The sequence below is a fragment of the Amblyomma maculatum genome, chromosome 1, assembly GCF_055883805.1.
Source record: "Amblyomma maculatum isolate TAMU_Amacu chromosome 1, ASM5588380v1, whole genome shotgun sequence".
NCBI lineage: Eukaryota > Metazoa > Arthropoda > Arachnida > Ixodida > Ixodidae > Amblyomma > Amblyomma maculatum.
In genome coordinates, this window is record NC_139344.1 from 51,740,318 (window position 1) to 51,759,324 (window position 19,007).

A 19,007-nucleotide genomic window follows, 5' to 3' on the forward strand; every position below is an offset into this window, starting at 1 on the left:
CTTGGGTTTTTCCTTTGTAAACCTCGCTGAGTGCGGGCTTTTGTTTTCCTTCTTGTTTGCGTTCCCAGAGTACACAATTCTCATTCTGTTCAACCTGCGTTGCGTCAAATGAGCTACGTGGTTATCCTCGCAATGAAGTAGTTCTCCCCTACACCAGCTTTCCTGTCTTCACCTATGGTCTCATGTGGCGCATCACCTCAACCTTCAAGATCAGGAAGTGACCAGTCGCCTACATGTGAACAGCCCATGCGAGCATTGTGGCAGGGCAGTCCGCAAGCCAGAAAGACTGCTCAAATGATTGTGAGGTGGTTGTGAGTTTAGTGAGATTATGTCTTTGTGGTGTCATGGATTAAGATGGGTCAGTTAGATGTCAAAAAAGATTTGAGGTAGGGTCATGTTACCATGAAGACACTTGCATATGTACTCAAGTTTTTTTACACGAGAACGCGGCTGCGTGTGTTTCCATCTTTTTTCAGTCGGGCCAGTCTGCGGCGGATGGTTCTGTTTCATGTCATGCCTGTGTGACAATTTCACATTCAGCCAACCTCAAGGTCAAAACTTCGAAGTCAAACCACAGTAACAGAAGTGCTGACCCATGACCTTGACATTGAGTTTCAATTAGACAAAGACCACATCAAAGAATAGAGACATTCAAGTCGAGATCGCGTAATTCTGTTATGAATCAGGAAACATAGTTCAATAAAACATTCTGCTGGGCTAGTTGGCGATCCATGCTTGTAAAGAAAGTAACAAAAAGGACCAACATTACAATCCTTAGGCAGAAGGCGCCGGCCTGACATGTGCATTCACGATGTGATGCAGTAGTATCTTAGTGAAAGAGGGTGAACTCACGTGAGGCGTCTTCTCTTCCATGCTCACACTTTTTGAGCTACCTTCTTTACAATGATCAGGAGCAGAGCCCGTCAGGGAGTGAAGCTCGCTATGTCACCATCCCAAACCTACGGCACAGCCACGAAGAGCCATCGTTCGGCCCTCGGTTTAACTAAAGCCCCTCCATGACGTTCTCCGCCGACCAAGCGAACAACAGAACTGCTTTAGGTTTAACCAAGTTGGACCGCTATTTTTTTTTAACAGTACTGTGTTCCCGTGAGATGGAGCCACTCTTCCTGGCTTGGATGCAAAACTTGCGCCCACCTAAGCCTTATAATTATTTTAAAGAATCAATTTCTTGAGGTAAAAAGATTACTTTTACAGTGTAGACCTTTTCACAGCCCTCGGAGAAAATTGTCTGTCTGCGCTGCTGGGCAAGCTTGGTGTAGCTCAATCTTTCATGTGCTATGATAGCAGCCCAGCTCCCTTTGATTGTTCTTGAAAAGGTCTATAGTAATACCAGCAGAGGCAGCCATCAGAACTCAGAAGAATTATGTTAACTACGTGACTACAGTAGGATAAAAGAAAAACAGCAGTCGCTAACTATGGGCCATTCACACATATATGCGGCGTGCGTACTCCGCTGAATAATGAACAAAATAAATTTTTGATACAGACATCGAAAATCTAGAGCATATAATTTGGTTTCATGGTTAGAGTTTAGTTTACGTAACAAAAAAAAAAGCTGTGACAGCAGACGTAGTTCTTGTCACAAACTAATTGTGTGCGGCAGGTACTGTGTAAACTCGAGTTAATTTCAATTTTTAACTATCTAGGCACATGGTTGCAAATTTGTAGCACATCAGTAGCAACCATATCGATGTTTATCATTTCCATAACATTATTGCTCTTTGCGCTGTATCTCTGATCATTTGTCCTTTCTCGAGCGAATTCGCAAATTGTGTGCCTGCGGTACATGCACCCTTGGTGATGTCGATCAAATCAAAAAGTCATGTTGTGCGCACGTACCACAGGACGACTGAAACGGCAAGAGCACACTGCATGCTGAAGCTTGGGCGAGAGAGAAATCTACGTTTTGATTGATGTCGCTGAGCGCGCAATTTTTGGAATAAACTTAAAAATGACCGAAATTGGTTGAGCCAATGCGCAAAGGGCAATCGCGTTTTCGAAATTCCAAACATTGATATCGCTATTCCGAATGACCAGCTGAAACCTATTGCAACTAGGTAGCCCCTTATCTGTATGTAATGGTTAAAGATTTTAGTAACTATCTCCCTATATGTTAATTATTAGCATGTTTTCTGTCTCCAGCAAAACTGGTATAGATAATGTTGGGAACAACGCTAACACAGGCGCCTGTGCTGTGCTATCGCTCTGTCTTGCGTTAGCGCTGTTCCCTATGTGACCGTAAACAAGCCCAACGTTTCACTCTTCTGGTATCAATATATGCCGCAATGTAATATTATTACGTCCAAAAACCTGTGGCGTACTCGACCGAATAAAGTCTACAGCGCTCAGATAAGCTCGCACACACAATTCCTCCGTGACAGAAAGTAGCCCGCTCTTAAAGCTTTTATGGTTGCCTAAATAAGAAGATAAGCATCAGACTAGATTACCAGCCCTAGAATCTCGATGCATCAGACTCCCATGGTCAAATTTGATTGCGTTCACTGCTTAGCAGTGTAACACACAGCTTTTTTTTTTTCTTTGGATCATATCCCATAGTTTGGTCCATGCTTCCGGCAACGTACACCGCAACCAACATTTCTGGATAGGGTCAGTTAGCTAACTCTGCGGTACAAAGAGGAACATAGCTAACTGCATCAAGCTTTTCGGACCTGGCTATAATCGCTAGATAGAAGAGAGGATTGAAGTGTCGCCTCATGCATCGCGCAAAGATGTCTCTGCGCCCTTGTAATCAAATTAACGTTGAGGAATAATCATTCGCTTCTTTTTCTTACATAGCTATCACTTAGCATACTAAAGCTTTTATGCAATATTTACCAGAAAATATGTCTGCTTCTATAATGGCATTAACCAGGCACCTGGGCGAAGCAGCCTGCAGCTGCAAGGCAGCTGCCACAGCAGAAAAAAAGTAAATAGGTCGCCTCTGTGGCAGTTTTTTTTTTTTTATTTGCAGAGTGACGCATTATCGAAAGCCAGTCACCCTCAAACATGGGGAACACAGACCACCTTCCAACAATGAGTAATTCACGGAAATCGTGTTGTTATCCATAGGCTTGATTAGCAACAAACATATCATTCACAGAGGATAGTGGAACTTTTCCACAAATTAATAACAGATGCACATATGCTCGTTTAATTGGCGTGGAGTCCAGAGGGTCAATGGAAAGCTCGTGAAGGAAAGCTGTTAAAAAGGCAATAATTCACTATCATGCCCTTCCAAGTCTCCAGCTCGTCTCCGGTTTAATCCCTCAAAAGTAATAAAAAAAAAATTCAAGTGAATTCAATTGAACCAATTGGCTCAACTGAGAGCAGAGTGATTGGACAATTTTAATGGTACCAATTTAAAATTTCCCCAACTCGAATCAACTATTTTTATTTTACTTGGATGCAACAAACTGCAAAGCAGTGGTTCATTGCTCAGCAGGCCATAGATGGTGGCTGCCCTAGCTGCACCATCTGTTGTGCACAAAGCAAAATAATGCCCGCAAAAGATCTACCGGTATGCTGCCTTCTTTGTAACAAGCATCAACAACACTACAGTAGCAGCAGCAGCTGCTCCTCTGAACTAAAGCTAACCTACATGTTGTTACTGCTGACCGACCACAGCTAGACCAAGCATAGACCTTGATACAGGTTCTAGCTTGCAATCAAGGTCAGTTCTGTAGTCCCGTAGAATCAGGGCACTAAGAAAACAAAACATCAATAAAGCATAAAGAGTAACAGCAGGTGAAAATCACAGACTTTTTATTATTGATAGCCTAACTATGAGTGTCATGGATACATTCCAATGTGTTTTTAAGTACTACTAATTCTTTGGTCATTTGGTACTAGAAAGTGTAATATATATGTTCTATTTTTTGCGCTCAATTATTGCAAAACACTCGCTAGCATGCCAAAATATGGCAAAGTTCAAGCAATGTGTCAATGCAAAAAACTTCTAGTCGCCGAAGTCGCGCAAAGACGCCATCATAAGAGATGGTTATAAGGATGGAAGGCCTAAAACCTTTGAGTAGTAATTGGGAGCGTGGAATGTAAAAAATTATGATTAGAAAGAACAAGCACAAAAAATGGTACTAACCAACTTCGATGTGTTAACCTAAATTTTAAGTATAAAAGCGAAAGAGAGAAAGAGAGCACCATTTCAGCCAAGAGAGAACTGTGCCAAATGGACATGCTCAGTTAAAAAGGTGGTCAGCCACTCTGCATATGATCTCAGTTTTCGCTCAACATTACATTAAAACTGCTACTGTCACAGCAAGCTTCAAACAGAGGAAAATTCTGTTTGGACTAGAGTCTGCATTTATGACTTCTGCGCTATCACATGATATGACGTCAAAAGTAGAAGTAAAGCAAAGAAAGTCTTTCATAGCGCTTGAAAGGTTTCACCCGAAACAGTTTTCTAGAAAAAAAAAATTAGTTTCAGAATAAATACATATATGATAATTCATTTCTATGTTCTCTTAAAGAGAAAATTTCAGAAAGCAACAAGAATGCCACAAGCACGAATGCTTGTATTGTGAAAACATGAAAATGACAAATCTTCCAGACCTGCACACTGTTACTGCCCATGCAGGCTCTGGATTTGCGAACATGGACTTAACACTAATCTGGTGACAACACATGTGACCCACACAACCCTTTGTCCTCACTGACCATGGAAGAAGGGCTTAGCAGCATGCTCTAGCCTGCCACTGACAACCATGAAGGCAAACAGCTTGGGTGAGTTACAAATTAATTCCAAAAAGATGAACAAAGAAATGCTTATAACAATTTGCGAGAGAGAATAAAGACTACTCCCCGTTAAGGTGAACACAACAATTCAGGAAGCACAGCAAAGAGGGACAAAGGAAAAGCTGTTAAAACATTGCTTGCCTGTAAATATGTAAGCTGATGTTTCACTTCTCCCACATGCCAAGGGCATCGCAAATCATAAAGCAACACTCACAGACCGCACAAAATGAGCAATACCTTCCATGTATCTCCACTCCGTTTGAGCACTAACGCTATGTTACTCTTTCTCAAATCCAGAGTCTGCAAATGCCACTCTATGCAGAGGGAAGCAAGTCCTGGACACAATGAAAGAGAAAGAGAGAGAGAGAGAGAAAAAAAAAAAAAAAACAGAAAGAGTTTGTGGTCGCAGAGCATGACACGAAGAGAACAGCAATGTCAAGTCAACAATTTACACAATCTAGAAAGAGTGGTCCTTGAGAAAAAGCAGCAGTACATTTGGGACACTTCATCCCAGAGCCCTCAAGGTTTGGAGAGAGAGAGAGAAGAAAAAAGAAGACAGCGAAAACTGGCATGGAAAATAAGAGCACCGGTCTCACACGCTGCCTGTACTAGTAGCACGGGGGGCCATGCGTGGAAATGTGGAGAAAGGTGGCTTCTGTGCCTTCTGCTACGATGCCTCTATTGCTTGAAAAGAAAAGAAAGGAAGTCTCTTCTTAGCTACCCCTAGGCTAGACTCCTGTACATGTTTTCGATTTGGGACAGGAAGTACTTCCGGCACTCAGGCCGCTTGGTCTTCAAAGTAGGTGTCAGGAGGCCGTTGTCAACACTCAGGACGTCGCTGTGGAGATAAACGTCCTTCAGCTGTGTGCAAAAGAAACAAGAACATTGTTTCAATCTCCCAGTCTTGCAAAACACAACTCGAAAGTACACTACACAAACTACCATGAAAGAAAAAGAGTAATGAAGTTTACAGTTACTACAACAAAAAAATTAATAGTATTAGCCCCATTAAAGCTAAGAAATTAAAGGCTACTTCATTGCAGTCCCAATGTAAAACGTTTTACATTTCTATTCCTCGAGCGGTACTGTACTATTGGTAGACTAAGGCATACTCCTAAAATTACTACTCTTAGGAAAGCCTTGGATAAGTCCAACATTGCAGTACATGTTTAATAAGCTTTTCCTTCATAACATGAGTTACAGGCAATATACTAGAACAAAATGACCATACACACAAGCATCTCACAGTGAAGAGAGAGAGAAAAAAGATAGTTCTCATGCAAAGCCAAAACCCTATAAGAAGCTCTAAAGGAAACCAAATAAAATTATGCTAACATATACAGGAGAAAAACTGCAGCTACTATCAGCCATGCTAGCCAAGCAGTTGAAATTTGAAAACACCAGTAAATTTCTGAGCAAACAAAACTGAAATACTTCTCATACACAGTAGACTCCCTTTAAGACGAATTCGAAAAGACCATAAAATTTTAGAGAAGGTTGTTTTAACAGAAGTACCTTTAAATATGATATGCGAGCAGGCTAAAGGTGTCCAAACATATGTTACATGAAAACAATCAATAATATAGTCTTCCAGAGAGACAATAATTGCAAATGGAGCAGCTATTACATTATGCAGTAAGCGAGCTGAAGAGCATGAAATCAGCTAATTCTGTTTAAACTGGGTTCTATGGGAAACCAACCAATGTTCTCACAATGTTCATTTTAACGGGAGCGTACGTGTACCAGGTGATGTTTGGAACGTTTACAGATTGTTTTGAATTCTTTAAGGGGTATGTTAGTGCAGTTTGTCCAGGTGGATTGTACAGCAAAGCAGACCTTATGTCAATGACAGAGTATAATGATTAGACAACTATATTAGCTAGACTTTTTCTTGATTTTAAGGGGCAATACTATATTGCAAAGATGAAGGCCACCGACGCGAGGGTGGGCCCAGTTTTTTTGCTTTTTTTTTCTTACAATGTACTTCGAAATATCAAATGCCAAAATTCACATCCGAAAACTGGTTGAGCGAGCTTTTCTGCATTGCGTATTTATAAAACGGAGTGGCTACGTGTGATACTCTCCCCAGAATCCTGTTCACTTTTCTACATGATCAAATGCATGAATGGCATCTGTACTTGAGGCATGAGATATGTGAGTGGTGCCGTTTTATAAATATAAAATGCTGGAAAGCCAACTCTAAGTTTTCAAATGCATATTTTTGACATTTGCTGTTACAGGCCCCAATGCTGATTAACAATATTTAAGAATGAAACTGCCCTTTGGTGCTTGTGGTCTTCAATTCTGCAATACAGTATAATATTGCTCCCTAAAATAAAACAAGGCTAGTGAGTTATTTCTATTTAACAGCGTAATCATTAAGCTCCATCTCGTGCATGGCGTCCGCTTTGCTGTATAAACCACCTACACAGACTGCAGACGTATCACATAGATTTCAAAATACAATTCTATAAGCATTACGAAGAAAAAAAAAGATCACCTTGTAACTAGCAATCAACTTGTGAACTCATCATATAGCAAAGAATATAATTTGCCGAACACACAAACAAAATAAATGTGATAAGCCATGCAGAACACACAACGCACTAAGACCATTGCATAACTGTCCCTAAAACATACCAGCTCAAAAGACTTGAGTCCAGCCAGCTTTCCCAGTCGAGAGAGATCATCCAGAATGGATTTCTTGACAATCTGTTACACAAATAAACATAACTTCCAGTCAGTGTGTGTTGCTGGGCAAGGTGGTGACTGAGCATTCTTAATAACAACCCTAAGGAGGAAAGAAAGTCAGCACAAGTACTTGGGTATGTGCCATCTTCCCTTTTAGCCCATCTTTTGGATTTACTTATTGTTCTGAACAGCCAAAATGAGTGAGAATAAAAATTGCAGCCATTGCCAACGACCCACGGCAACATTTAGAAAAGCCAATACCACGTCCAAAGGTGAAGCTAAAAGTGGCACAGGCTAACCTTTTGAATAGTATCAATTCCCTTTCTTCAGAAGTTAGCAAAACTGTACTTCTGATTACAACAAGGAACCACAGTAAACTACTCGTAACATTTAACAGCGTAGCGTACTTGTGACCACTATGACTGCGCTATCGATAGTATCTCTAATTAAATACTACAACTCAATAAAGTACCTTTAGAAATCGCATCAGGAAAGTCATGTTTTAATGATGATATTACAGCTGGTAACAACCACTTTGCTCAACTTAATGAAAAAAAAAAAAAAAGCATTTTGAACCCTCCAGCTTCACAATCATCCGTAATCACAGCCTTGACACAGAATGCAACAATCTTCATGCAGAAAACAAGCCAACTTATTAAAAAGGCAAGCAAACGGTCACAATGTCACTACTAAAAGCAGTCTTATCATGGTTAATGAAATTATGTGAAATGGCCAAGACAATGATGCAAATTGATATTTTATACTGGCACAGATAAGCAAATCCTGCACATCCATCCCATCCACTCATGACAGGAAATACATGACAAAACTAACGGTATGTAATATTCTGTTCGTTTCAGAATGCATTTTCACTATACGAACAAACCAAACCTCTTTTGTTCACCCATTCCCACAGTGAAATAACATGAGTGGGGTTTAATGTTCCAAACCAACTCAGGCTATGAGAGACGTCGTAGTGGAAGACTGCGGAAATTTCGACCACTTGGCATTCTTTAATGTGCACCAACATCACACAGCACACGGGCGCCATGCTTTTAGCCGCCACCGAAAAGCGGCCACCACAGCGAGGATTCGATCCCGCCTCCTTGGGCACACCAGTCGAGCGCCCTAACCACTTCACCGCCTCGGGAAGGTAGGTAATGTTAGACCTCGCACCAAATTAACGTGGTGGCAGCAATCAGGAGCCAGTGTGCACTAATGGGTCAGAGAATGAAAGTGTGGCACCACCCGGTGAGTCACTAGCATCGTGGTACAATGCAGTCAACAACTGGCTATGGACCTGTCTAGCAACGGTGCTCCCGTTTTAGATCAGTGCGATAAGAGAGACTGCACATGCGGAAGTAGCTCGGCGGGTGTTTTTTCGCTGCGGTTTTCAATTTTCACCAGTCAAAATCTACAAACTGCACTTTAGGCCCCAATGGGCAAAAAAGAAAAAAGTACCTGAAAAAATAGTCGGGCTCGGAGCCAGTGCGCTGCCTATCCTGTTATGTGAACATTTAGTTGAACTGAGATAGCACTATTTTTTTTTTTCTTCACTGAATGCAACTGTCATCCAAAAATTTAAATTTGTATCTACAAATTATACTGCATAATCATTACTACCACATGAATCCCCTCCCTTATTTAAAGCCTGGAAGGCCTTACAGATATAAGAAATTATGCTGATGATGAGTGAGAACAAAATTTGTCCTCAACATCTTTGTTTATTTTCACAGCCATGCTTTGTGGAAAAACTCCCGTCTTTAGTTAGAATTACTTTCACTAATAACTTATATTCTATTCTATCTGCATCCAATTTTTTACTCATATTCAATCTGCAACCACAATTTTGCAAACTCACAGATCAGGGCCAGCCTCAAGCTGATGGCATAACAGCAATCAATTGCACATAAGATTGAGACTTCTGTAATTTATAGCATGAGTAATGTAAATTTCTCTGCAGGTTAGCATGTGACACGCAGAAATCTCCGAAATCATTTTTCTGACTGAAGGGAAATCTGAAGCCAACAGTCGGAAAGGCCAAGGAAAGCATTGGGGAAGGGAAATCTGTCACACACGACACGTGAGAACACACAATGACATTACCTGCACACAACAATCCTCCATTCCGTACCAGTAGAGTGCATATGGCGCTAACCAACACCAAATGTGGATGAAGTACCGTCCGTCAGCTAATGCGTGCAGCAGCAGTCTTGTGCAGACATATCTGTCAGTTCAGTGGCATTTTGGGGTCTACCAACCGAAAGTATGACAATGACTGCACAGGCAAGGTTTCAGTCTGTCTAGATACAGTTCAGCAGAGCTACTGCGGCACAAGACTGGCGCAAGTTCCTGCTAAAATGTCACTTCAGAGCAAGACGGGCACGGACACCCAACTGGGAAGAAATTATTTAATGTTCCATTGTTGCACTGGGCCAAGGCCCAACCACAGCAATTTTTTTGTGCATTACTCAACCTCATGATCACACACCACATGCGTGATGCGTACACGCACATACATGTGGCCCCACCGCAGCGGTTCAGTGACTAGGGCACCTGACTATATGTGGGTTAGATGCCATCCACCATAGCCATACTGCGATGGGATAGAAATGCACGGCACCCATGTACTATGCAATGTCAGTGCACATTAACTAACGTTAAATAACTCCAGATAGTGTAAATTTCTGAAGTGCCCACTATGGCATCCCTCATAGCCCGGTTCGCTTTAGGACATTAAACTCCATAAGCCAAATTAAGTCAAATATGCACGCACATACCTGGTCTCTCACTCACACACATATGTATGTGCTCAATCAAGCACACATACATAAAGAGGGATAGAGAGAGACCGGTTGATAAAAAACACTGTAAATGCAAAAATAAAAGTCAACTCACGTTGTTCCTGCAGAGCTCTTGAAAAGTGCCAGATATAGAGTTTTCTCTTGCCCACTGCATCAAGTATTCCTGGTCAGGAATGACTACTGCCACAAGGCAGGACTGCAAAAAGAAAAAAATCATTACAAGAAATCATTAAGGGGACACTGCAGCAGTTTTCGAATGTGCTAATACTCTATATTTTCAAAGTAGATTATTTGTTGATAACGTCTATGAAATTACTTTTTGCATTGCGCACAAAACACCTGAGCAATCGCTGACTAAAAGCGCGGCTGCTACAAAGGAGGAAAGCAAAGAGAGAAACCTCGCTTCTCCGTCCGTTATGACGTCACTTTGAGGAGCCGGAGGCATCTAGAGACATCCAAAGGAGCTTTCGGCATGTGCTGTTCGTCTTGTGTGCGTTGCGGACGTACAAAACGTGTCAGCTTAGTGTTGTGTGCCCGATACAACATAGCTCTGCATGTATTCGGACACACGAATGGCTGTGGGCGCAACATGTCGACCTCAATCGTTTCTCGCAATGTCGAGCTCGCGGCACAATGCGACACTGCTGAGAAGAGATAAATTCAAGCCGACCAAAGGAAACATTCTACTCGAAGCATTTTCGTGACTGACTACGTGCAGTTTGTTCCTACTGGGATTTCTTTAGGGCTTTGTCAAAAAGGCATGGCTGAACCATTACGCAGTTTCTTCTATTTCCTCGTACAAAAGAGTCGTGCCAGTCATCATTCCCTAGAACTGCATTTATTAAAGGAAGAAAAGGAAGGAAGGCTTGTACTTCTGACTGTAGTTCCATAACTTTCTCACTATTCAGGTCTCATTTGCAGGTGAACCATTGCGCTCAGCGTTGATTGCGATCTGTTCATGGAGAGCAATCTAGCGATGGGACTGGCAGACAGCATCGGCATGTCGCTATACTCCCACGTCTTTTTTCTTTTGCGCAACGTCTTCTGTGCTAAACATCGGACAACTCATCAGCAGCACGCACTGATGATCCTTTGCGAACGAGCAGATATTAAAGAAGAGCAGCTGTGACAGCTTTTGCGAGATCCTTTCCAGTACGGCACGTGCCAGATATGTTTGTGGAATGCCTACGGGAATGTTATTAGAAGGTAATGCATGTTCCGCTCAGCTGAATATGGGTGCATTCAGGTATGGAGCGCACTGAGCGAGGTTTCTTTCTATGCCTTCAAGCAAGCAGTCATCGAAGTTGTATAATGAAGTTGACAAAAGTTCGCAACTTTTCGTTACATGCAGGTTTTGTGTGAAGGCTTGCACGAATGTTGCAGAAACGAAACTGAAAGGCTTCAGATGTCAGTGAAGGTGAACTCACCCTTCAGGTATTTATTTGACAGTAAAAAAACTGTGTAATCTCTGCTTATTTCCATGCGAGCGAAAGCAAACACAGCACTCCAATGAAGCTAAATCATGTAATGCTCCTTCATCGTCGTGGGAGCCGACGAAACGGCGCAATACCTCGATTGCGTTCATCATCTCCTCCTCGGTGGGCACATCACACGGATCTGGCTCACAGGAACCATCATCACAGACACCGGGATTTTGCACGCTTTCGGCAAGTGCCTTATCATTCATTTCTTCCGTAGCTACAGCGGCGTTGTCGGCAAACAAAAAGTAGCTCTGGTCGACGTCGTCAGAGACCCCATTCGAAACGTTAATAAAATGAACCTAGTCATATCTTGAAGCGTGAGTAAACCTACTTTATTTATATATATATATATATATATATATAAATCATGTAATGCTCCTTCATCGTCGTGGGAGCCGACGAAACGGCGCAATACATCGATTGCGTTCATCATCTTCTCGGTGGGCACATCACACGGATCTGGCTCACAGGAACGAGCACCCTCATTTCCCCTATATATATATATATATATATATATATATATATATATATATATATATATATATATATTGAAATTTGGATTTAATGGTTGGTTGGAACGTCTAGCGCTGGCAGTACTTTGGGCACAAGGGATCGAATTACCAGCCGCAGGGCACAGCTTCAGTGCGAGCGAGATGGGCGCCGGAGACAAGCGATGGTGATGGCGATGCCGCAGCGTTTTCTGTTCTTTGTCTTCTTTACATTTCCCCCGCGTGAAGAAGTCGCCACCCTGGCGACTCAGGGAGAAGAGACGACCAGAGGGTTGTAATATGGCTTGAGGCGGCTAACGTGGACAACCTCGCGGCCGCGACGGCGGTGGTCGGAAGAAGGGGTGACTGGCTCGATTACGTAGTTCACAGGGGATGTGCGTTCTAAGACGCGATAAGGTCCGTGGTATTTGGTGTCTAGTTTGTTGGTGGCAGGAACGCATAGCCAAACGAAGCTGTCGGCCAGGAACGGGGGAGCAGGGTATCGGTATCATGCTGATCTTTGCGATAGCCTTGAGTGTTGGAGGTAAACGTGCGAGCTAGCTGCCGGCATTCCTCGGCCTTCTGTGCAATATCTGACAAGGCACTGTACTCAGAGGCACCTGGATGGTATGGCAAAATTGTGTCCAGAGTACAAGATGGTTCACGGCCATATAAGAGAAAGAAGGGCGAAAACCCAGTTGTTGCTTGGGTGGCTGTGTTGTACGCGAACGTTACGAATGGCAGTACCTGGTCCCAGTTGGAGCTTCCCGATTCAGATGTAACATACATTGCGAGCATGTCCCCAAGCGTACGGTTGAAGCGCTCCGTGAGGCCGTTTGTTTGTGGGTGGTACGCGGTTGTAGCCCGATGTATCGATTTGCAAGACGACAGGAGCTCTTGAACTACTTCAGAAAGAAAGACACGACCTCTGTCACTCAGTAGCTCGCGAGGGGCGCCGTGTCGAAGAATGAAGTGGTGTAGAAGAAAATGGGCTACCTCTCGGGCTGTCGCCGCGGAAAGTGCAGCAGTCTCGGCGTAACGGGTCAGGTGATCGACTGTGACGATGACCCATCGATTACCAGCGGCCGTGCATGGTAGCGGACCATAAAGGTCGATTCCCACGCGATCAAACGGGCGAGCTGGACAAGATAAAGGCTGGAGAGGGCCAGCGGGGTGGCGAGGAATCTTGCGTTGTTGACAGGCGGTACAAGAGCGAATGTAGCGCCGTACGAAATTGTACATTCCCCGCCAGTAGTACCTCTGACGAATTCGATCATAGGTTTTGAGGACGCTGGCATGAGCGCTTTGAGGGTCAATGTGATGGTGGGCACAAACCTCGGAGCGGAGGTGGCGCGGAATGACAAGAAGCCACGTTCTGCCGTCTGAGTTGTAGTTCCTGCGGTAGAGAAGGCCGTCCCGAATGGCAAAATGGGAGGCCTGTCGGCGGAGTGCCCGAGGATGCGTAGCCGCGGAAGTAGTGCCAAGGATATCCAGCAGGTTAGAAACCCAAGGATCTTGTCGTTGCTCGAAAGGCATATCCTCAATGGTGAGTGCTGACAAGAATGCTTGAGGAGGGGACGATGAGTTAGGCGAGCGCACCGGTGACCGAGAAAGAGCGTCGGCGTCAGAGTGCTTGCGGCCAGAGCGGTACACTACACGGATGTCGTATTCCTGAAGCCTGAGAGCCCAGCGCCCGAGACGGCCAGACGGATCCTTGAGAGACGCGAGCCAGCAGAGAGCGTGATGATCTGTAACTACCTCGAAGGAGTGGCCGTATAAGTAAGGGCGGAACTTCGTTACAGCCCACACGATTGCTAAGCACTCCTTTTCGGTAACAGAGTAGTTGGACTCGGCTTTGGTGAGAGCACGGCTTGCGTAGGCGACAACGTATTCGGAGAAGCCAGGCTTGCGCTGGGCGAGGACGGCGCCGAGGCCGACACCACTGGCATCGGTGTGAAGTTCTGTAGGTGCAGTAGGGTCGTAATGGCGAAGGATTGGGGGTGACGTCAGAACATTGCGCAGTGTCGCGAATGCATCATCGCAGGCTGGCGACCAAGAGGAGAGGTTAGGGGTGCCTTTCAAGAGCTGTGTAAGGGGGGCTATGATGGTTGCGAAATTCCGAACAAAACGACGAAAGTATGAGCAGAGGCCCACGAAGCTTCGCAGTTGTTTCAAAGTGGTCGGTTTCGGAAAGTCAGCGACGGCGCGCAGCTTCTCAGGATCAGGCAGAACTCCATCTTTACACACAACATGTCCGAGTATTGTGAGCTGGCGGGCACCAAAGCGGCACTTTTTGAGGTTGAGTTGAAGACCGGCGCGGGTTAGGCAGGTGAAGACCTGGCGAAGTCGAGTCAGGTGGGTCGGGAAGTCGGTTGAAAAGACGACGATATCATCGAGGTAGCATAAACAGATGTTCCATTTCAGGCCACGCAGTACAGTGTCCATCATTCTTTCAAATGTGGCTGGGGCGTTACAGAGTCCGAATGGCATAACATTAAATTCGTATAGTCCGTCTGGAGTAATAAAGGCGGTCTTAGGACGATCCGCCTCTGCCATGGGCACCTGCCAATACCCGGAGCGTAAATCGAGTGAGGAAAAGAATTCTGCGCCTTGCAAACAGTCTAGGGCATCGTCGATTCGTGGGAGGGGGTACACATCACGGCGAGTGATTTTGTTGAGGCGGCGATAATCAACACAAAATCGTATGGAGCCATCCTTCTTTTTAACTAGAACCACAGGAGACGACCATGGGCTACAGGATTCTCTAATTACTCCGCGTTGCAGCATGTCATCGACTTGTTGGGCAATAACACGGCGCTCAGTCGGGGACACCCGATACGGCCGCTGATGGAGAGGTGGGTGAGCGCCAGTGTCGATGAGGTGGGAAACGGTCGTCGTGCGGCCCAAGGAAGACTGCGGAATGTCGAAGGAGGCGCGGAATTGGTGTAGAAGGTCAAGAAGTTGCTCGCGGTGGCGCGGTTCTAGAGCGCTGTCCACGGAATGGTCAAAAAGGTCCCGCTGTAGCGGATCTGAAGCCACACGAGTTGGAGTCAAGGCGTCAACTTGGCAAACAGGGAATGACACATCATCAAAGGTGAACAGAAGGTCCACAGGCTCGATGCGGCCGAGGCACTCCCCTTCGATCAACATAGCGGGAGAGGGATGAGGATTGGCTACCAGAAGTGTGCTAGCGCCGTTTTTCATGTCAAGGACGGCAAACGGCAGCGGTAAGTGGCGGCGGCGGCAGACAACGTTAGAGGGCACAAAGAGGACTGTCGCGGCGGTGGTAAAAGAGGCAGTGAGGGGAACCAGAACAGCGCTAACGGGTGGGATGGTTGTGTCATGTGCTACGAGGAGTTTGGTCGCAAAACGAGGACACGGCTCGTGGAGCAGGGCATCAGACGGTGCATCACTCGATTCAATAAGCTCTACTTGAGGACTGGCGCAGTCAATGATAGCATGATGCTGGGACAGGAAATCCCAGCCGAGAATGACGTCATGAGAACATGTGGGGAGAACGACGAATTCGATGATGTACAAGGCTGCAGCAATGACGACGCGAGCAGTGCAGATAGCTGTCGGCTGTATACTGTGAGCGGATGCGGTACGAAGCGATAGTCCCTCGAGAGGCGTAGTCACCTTTCGGATGGAGCGGCAGAGTTTTTGGCTGATAACTGATACAGCGGCACCGGTGTCGACGAGCGCAAGAGTATGAACACCTTCAACGATGACAGGAATAACATTCGCGGGATTAAGACGAGGACTTTGAAATTCGGTCGGATACGCAGTTCGTGCCTCGCGAACTGCGGCAGTTAGTTTTCCGGCTGGGTAGCGGGTCGTCGGCGCATTGGCGAAATGGAGCGGCGACGTGGTGATGGCGAACGACGAGGGCGGAAGTCCGGAGGTTCAGGGGGTGCTGTTGGAGGACCCGATGGGACTGGGAACTGGGGGGCCAAATAAGGTGGCGCAGGCCGTGCAGCAAAGGCCATATTTATTCGGTGCCGGCAGTAGCGTGTAGTGTGTCCGGGGATGCCGCAGTGGTAGCAAATAGGCCTGTTGTCCGCAGTGCGCCATGGAGATGGTGTCTGACGCAAGGGGGGAGCAAAGGCTGTTGGTGCGGACCGCATGGGGGGCGAAGCATAGGCATATGCTGGCTCAGGCGGTGGACTTGAAGTGACTTCGGCATACGTGCGACGCAATACTTGAGGAGGAGCCGGCGCGAATGCTGGAGCGTAGCTCAGTGGCGCAACGCCGGACGATGAAACTGTGGGCGTGAGTAACGGCATTGAGGGTGCGACAGGAGCTGATTGAGGAACAGGATTAGGGAGGACTTCAGAGACATGCTGCTGGATTGCATGGCGAAGCTCCGGAACAAGGCCAGTTGTTGACGACTCCTTAACATATGGCTGTAGGGACAGTTGGCGCGCGACCTCCTGACGTATAAAAGCCTTGATGTCTTCAGAGAGGCTAGATGACTCCCTCTCCGCGGCTAATCCAGCGAGTGATGCATCAGGCTGGCGAATCAAAGCACGCTCCTTGCGGAGTTCGTCGTAGCTTTGACAGAGGTCGTATATTTCCTTGACCGTATAGGGACCTTTGGCGATAAGCATATTGAAAGCGCCGGCATCAATTCCTGTGAGGACATGACGTATCTTAACGGCCTCGGTCATGGTCGGGTCAACGCGGCGACACAAATCAACAATGTCCTCAATATAACTGGTGAACGTTTCACCGGGCAGCTGTAGTCGCGATCGAAGACGCTGTTCCGCGCGGAGTTTTCGGACGGCGGGGCAGCCAAAGACATCAGAAAATTTAGTCTTGAAATTCGCCCAGGTGGAAAAGTCCGACTCGTGGTTTCGAAACCACAGATTAGCGACGTCGCTCAAGTAAAAGATGACATTGTTGAGCTTACGGTTGTCGTCCCAGTTATTGTGACGGCTGACCCGTTCGTAAGTGGTCAGCCAATCGTCGACGTCGTCATCGCTGCTTCCGCTGAAGGTAGTCGGGTCCCGTTGACGGAGCGCACCTGTGCAGGTGACGGGCGGAGGCAGGTGCAATGAAGTCGGCTCCGTCATTGGGGTAGTCAATGTTCTGCTGCGAAGTTCCAGGGCGAGATGGGTACAGGGAACTTCAGATTGACCTCCACCAAGTGAAATGTGGATTTAATGGTTGGTTGGAACGTCTAGCGCTGGCAGTACTTTGGGCACAAGGGATCGAATTACCAGCCGCAGGGCACAGCTTCAGCGCGAGCGAGATGGGCGCCGGAGAAGCGATGGTGATGGCGATGCCGCAGCGTTTTCTGTTCTTTGTCTTCTTTACATTTTATATATATATATATATATATATATATATATATATATATATATATATATATATATATAATGGTATAATTTGTCTTTTACTTCGGCATATCTGTGAAGAAAACTGTTAGGAACATTATCAAGGCCATTTCTTTTTTTGCATTAATTAATAGTAACAGATATTCAGAACTCCAGCCTCAATTATCATTGACATGTCTAATAGTCCTGACATATGATCCATTTTCGGAATGCGACCATTATCAGCTGTGAACACCGAATGGAAATATGCTTTTAAGGAACTGGCGAACTTTTCATTTTGGCCTCACGAATTGAAAGTGGTTTTTAGCTTTTGGGGGTTCAACTACCCCGCCTTTGCTGCGTAGCTCATCCCACACTTCGGCCACATCGGATGAAGCTGAAGTCTCTTCTTCCTCATCATCGGCACCAGCCTGTGCATTTTTAGTAATCCCTACCTCCATAAAGCAGTTCTTAATAACTTCTGCCCTCACTTCTTGCCAGGAGGCAGCAAGCATTTCAACTGACTGATAAATATTGATCTTTCACTCCTGTTCCAGACAGATGTTCAGAAGAAGCTTCTGTATCAGTCGGCACCGGTAACAGCATTTAAAACTGTTGATTATTCCTTTGTCCAGTGGCTGTATTAGTGATGTGCAATTAGCCGGGAAGTAGTGCAGTTCGATGTGAGACAGCTGCAGGCCTTCAACATGGTGTGCAGCGCAATTGTCCAGAAGTAGGCAAACTTGACGGCCTTGCCACTTGACATCCTGGTTGAAGTCTTTCAGCCATTCAGAAAATATTGCCCGAGTCATCCACGCTTTAGTGTTCACCGTGTATTTCACAGGCGTACGCTTCATCCCCTTAAAGCACCTCGGACGAGCACCTTTTCCAACAACTAGCGGGACTCGCTTGTCAGTGCCGTCGAGGTTGGTTTTGCGTGGAGTTTGCTCTGCTTTCCGCCGCGGCAGTCGTCTCCTTTAAGGGGGGACCGGGGTCTTTGAAGCCAAAAATCGGTCAAGAAGTCGGATTTTCAATCTTCTCATTTTTGCAATTCTGAGATCTTTCCGCAGCTATCTCCGAAGTTTTGTTGAAAAATATCGCCTTATTTGCGTGTTACAGCGTTCCAAAGACGAGAATCTGCGCATATGGCCCTTTAAACCGAGGTCAAATTGCGCCAAATTTCGATCTCCCGCAGTTCGAGAAATACGCGATCCGCGGGCATAATCTTGGTGTCGTTCGAAAGATCGCGATTCAGGACATTCCTATATCTCGGTTGGTGACCATGAGCGAGCCCACCGAAGCGGAAAACAAAGGAATAAAATTGCGTGAAACACGCCCTGCTATTGGACTCCCACCGCACGTGAGCAAAAGGCGAGCTTTGGTTGGCTGGCGGTGTCGACTGCTCGCGGTCCGGCGCCATTTTGAAAAGGTCTCTCCTTTAGGCCTAGTCGGCCT

The 19,007-nt window shown here is 45.7% G+C and overlaps 1 protein-coding gene across 2 annotated transcripts in view; it reads right to left on the reverse strand.

Moving 5' to 3' along the window:
- Positions 1-3,766: 3,766 nt before the first annotated feature.
- LOC146202360 (long-chain-fatty-acid--CoA ligase 5) overlaps positions 3,767-19,007 on the reverse strand; it is a 122,614-nt gene continuing 107,373 nt past the window's right edge. For both annotated transcript variants that reach the window (XM_084588126.1, XM_084588127.1), the window contains 3 exons: positions 10,360-10,461; positions 7,411-7,482; positions 3,767-5,631 (listed from right to left, as the gene is read on the reverse strand). In XM_084588126.1, coding sequence (XP_084444252.1) covers positions 5,494-5,631; positions 7,411-7,482; positions 10,360-10,461 — 312 coding nt within the window. In that variant the 3' untranslated portion in view covers positions 3,767-5,493. The remainder of the gene's footprint in view (positions 5,632-7,410; positions 7,483-10,359; positions 10,462-19,007) is intronic.